Source organism: Ipomoea nil, unplaced genomic scaffold (genome assembly GCF_001879475.1).
Source record: "Ipomoea nil cultivar Tokyo-kokei standard unplaced genomic scaffold, Asagao_1.1 scaffold0298, whole genome shotgun sequence".
Taxonomy (NCBI): Eukaryota; Viridiplantae; Streptophyta; class Magnoliopsida; order Solanales; family Convolvulaceae; genus Ipomoea; species Ipomoea nil.
The window spans coordinates 536,830-538,457 of NW_017616726.1; the positions used below are offsets into that span (position 1 = coordinate 536,830).

General features: G+C 45.8%; 1 protein-coding gene across 1 annotated transcript; it reads right to left on the reverse strand.

The window, feature by feature from the left end:
• Nucleotides 1-720, reverse strand: LOC109157278. The gene has a single exon (XM_019305182.1). It carries the CDS (start codon nt 718-720, stop codon nt 1-3), a length of 720 nt encoding a protein of 239 aa, XP_019160727.1.
• Nucleotides 721-1,628: the final 908 nt, after the last annotated feature.

Genomic DNA, 1,628 nt, shown 5'->3' on the forward strand with positions numbered 1-1,628 from the left:
CTACGGGTATAGATGAGCTACCTCTCCCTTTGCCTTCAAGTTCTCGACCGAACACAAGTACAACTCATTGCCTTTATCCATATACCTCTTCATCTTTGTCATGGATACCAGCTTAATTCCGGGTTCTTCCATCTTTCCACGGTATGACACTCTTTTCCCGCTGGGTCCTCGTAGCACCACCTTCTGATCTTTGCACAAGATTTGGGCTCTAAACCGCCCCAACCAGTCCATACCTAAGACCACATCCATCCTGTCCAAGTCATATTGGATTAGATCACTAGGGAACTCTTCTCCTTTGATGTAGATCTTGATGCCCTCATAGAGACGGTCACACATCCTAACTTCTCCCGATGCTACCTTCACATTAAACCTCACTCCCGTGCCTCCAGACAAGCCCAACTTCTTCACGAGGCTGGGTGATATAAACGAGTTAGACGCCCCTGAATCAAACAAGACTGTTGCTGGCACAGATTGCACAAGAAAGGTTCCCACTACTACGTCACTGTCACTTGTTCGAACTTCATTTAAGGTGAGCACTCTCTCTTGAGATGACCCTACCGCCGGATGATGAACCTCTATCCTCCCATACTCTCTTATATCACGGAGTGCTGGCAAAGTCGCTGCCCTAGGACTTACTCTTGTGGACGTACCACTCCGGATCCACCGCTCAATCACTCCAGAAGCATTGCTAGATTCGGCCAACCGAGATTTCTTAACCATTTCACCCACGTCTTCAAACACTGCGGTTCACTGGCGAGGAGGCATCACAGGCTTCTGCTACAACAACGAGGTTACCAAAAAGAGCAAACAAGCAAGACAGAAAACAACACACATCTCACCGCGCAACCTAGAGTCCTAAGCCTAACACTTAGCTTCTTAAGGTCGCTTAGAGGTCTCAAAACACACTTAACCACTTAGAAAGTCTAGACTTAACTCTTCCTAGGCTCAAACCTAGGCTCTGATACCAACTGTAACACCCCCCCAAACAAGACCTATATAAAAGCCTTAAACACATGCAGATTAAGCGACAAAACTAGCACAGCGGAAGATAAAAACGAAACTGGATAAAAAGAAATCCAACGGGGTGTCACGCCACGTCTACCAAACATGATAAACGCTACGGCAAATAATCTGCAAGTGTACATCTATCCCAAACATCAGTCTATCTAACTACATTGGCGCACAGGCCACAAAAACCACAAAGGTAAAGGAGCTAAGCTACCAGGCTCTAGACATCGCGCTCGTCTAAACATCACCTGAAAGATACAAAGATAAACATGGGACGACGCCCGGTCAGTGAATAATGCTAGTAACCCACCAATACCGTTAAGTATCATATATAGATAGATATAAGCCATAAAACCATTTTCGAAATGGAATACATAAGTATATAAGTCAAAAGCCAAGATCAATAATTAACACAAGACTCACCACTCACAAAGATAACACCGGGAACACATCCCAAACCACAAAGGTTAACCACACGCAAGGATAAAGACTCACCCAACGGCAACACATGCCAAACAACACAAGCCTCCGTGACTACACACGTCACGAGAGAAGATTACACAACGCCGGCTTTACAAGCCCTCGCAACATCACCCATCACGAGTTGGTATGCCTGCCTT

Bases quoted from the DNA above. Each gene is read 5' to 3' on its own strand.
- LOC109157278 (XM_019305182.1), bottom strand. From the start codon at position 720: ATGGTTAAGAAATCTCGGTTGGCCGAATCTAGCAATGCTTCTGGAGTG.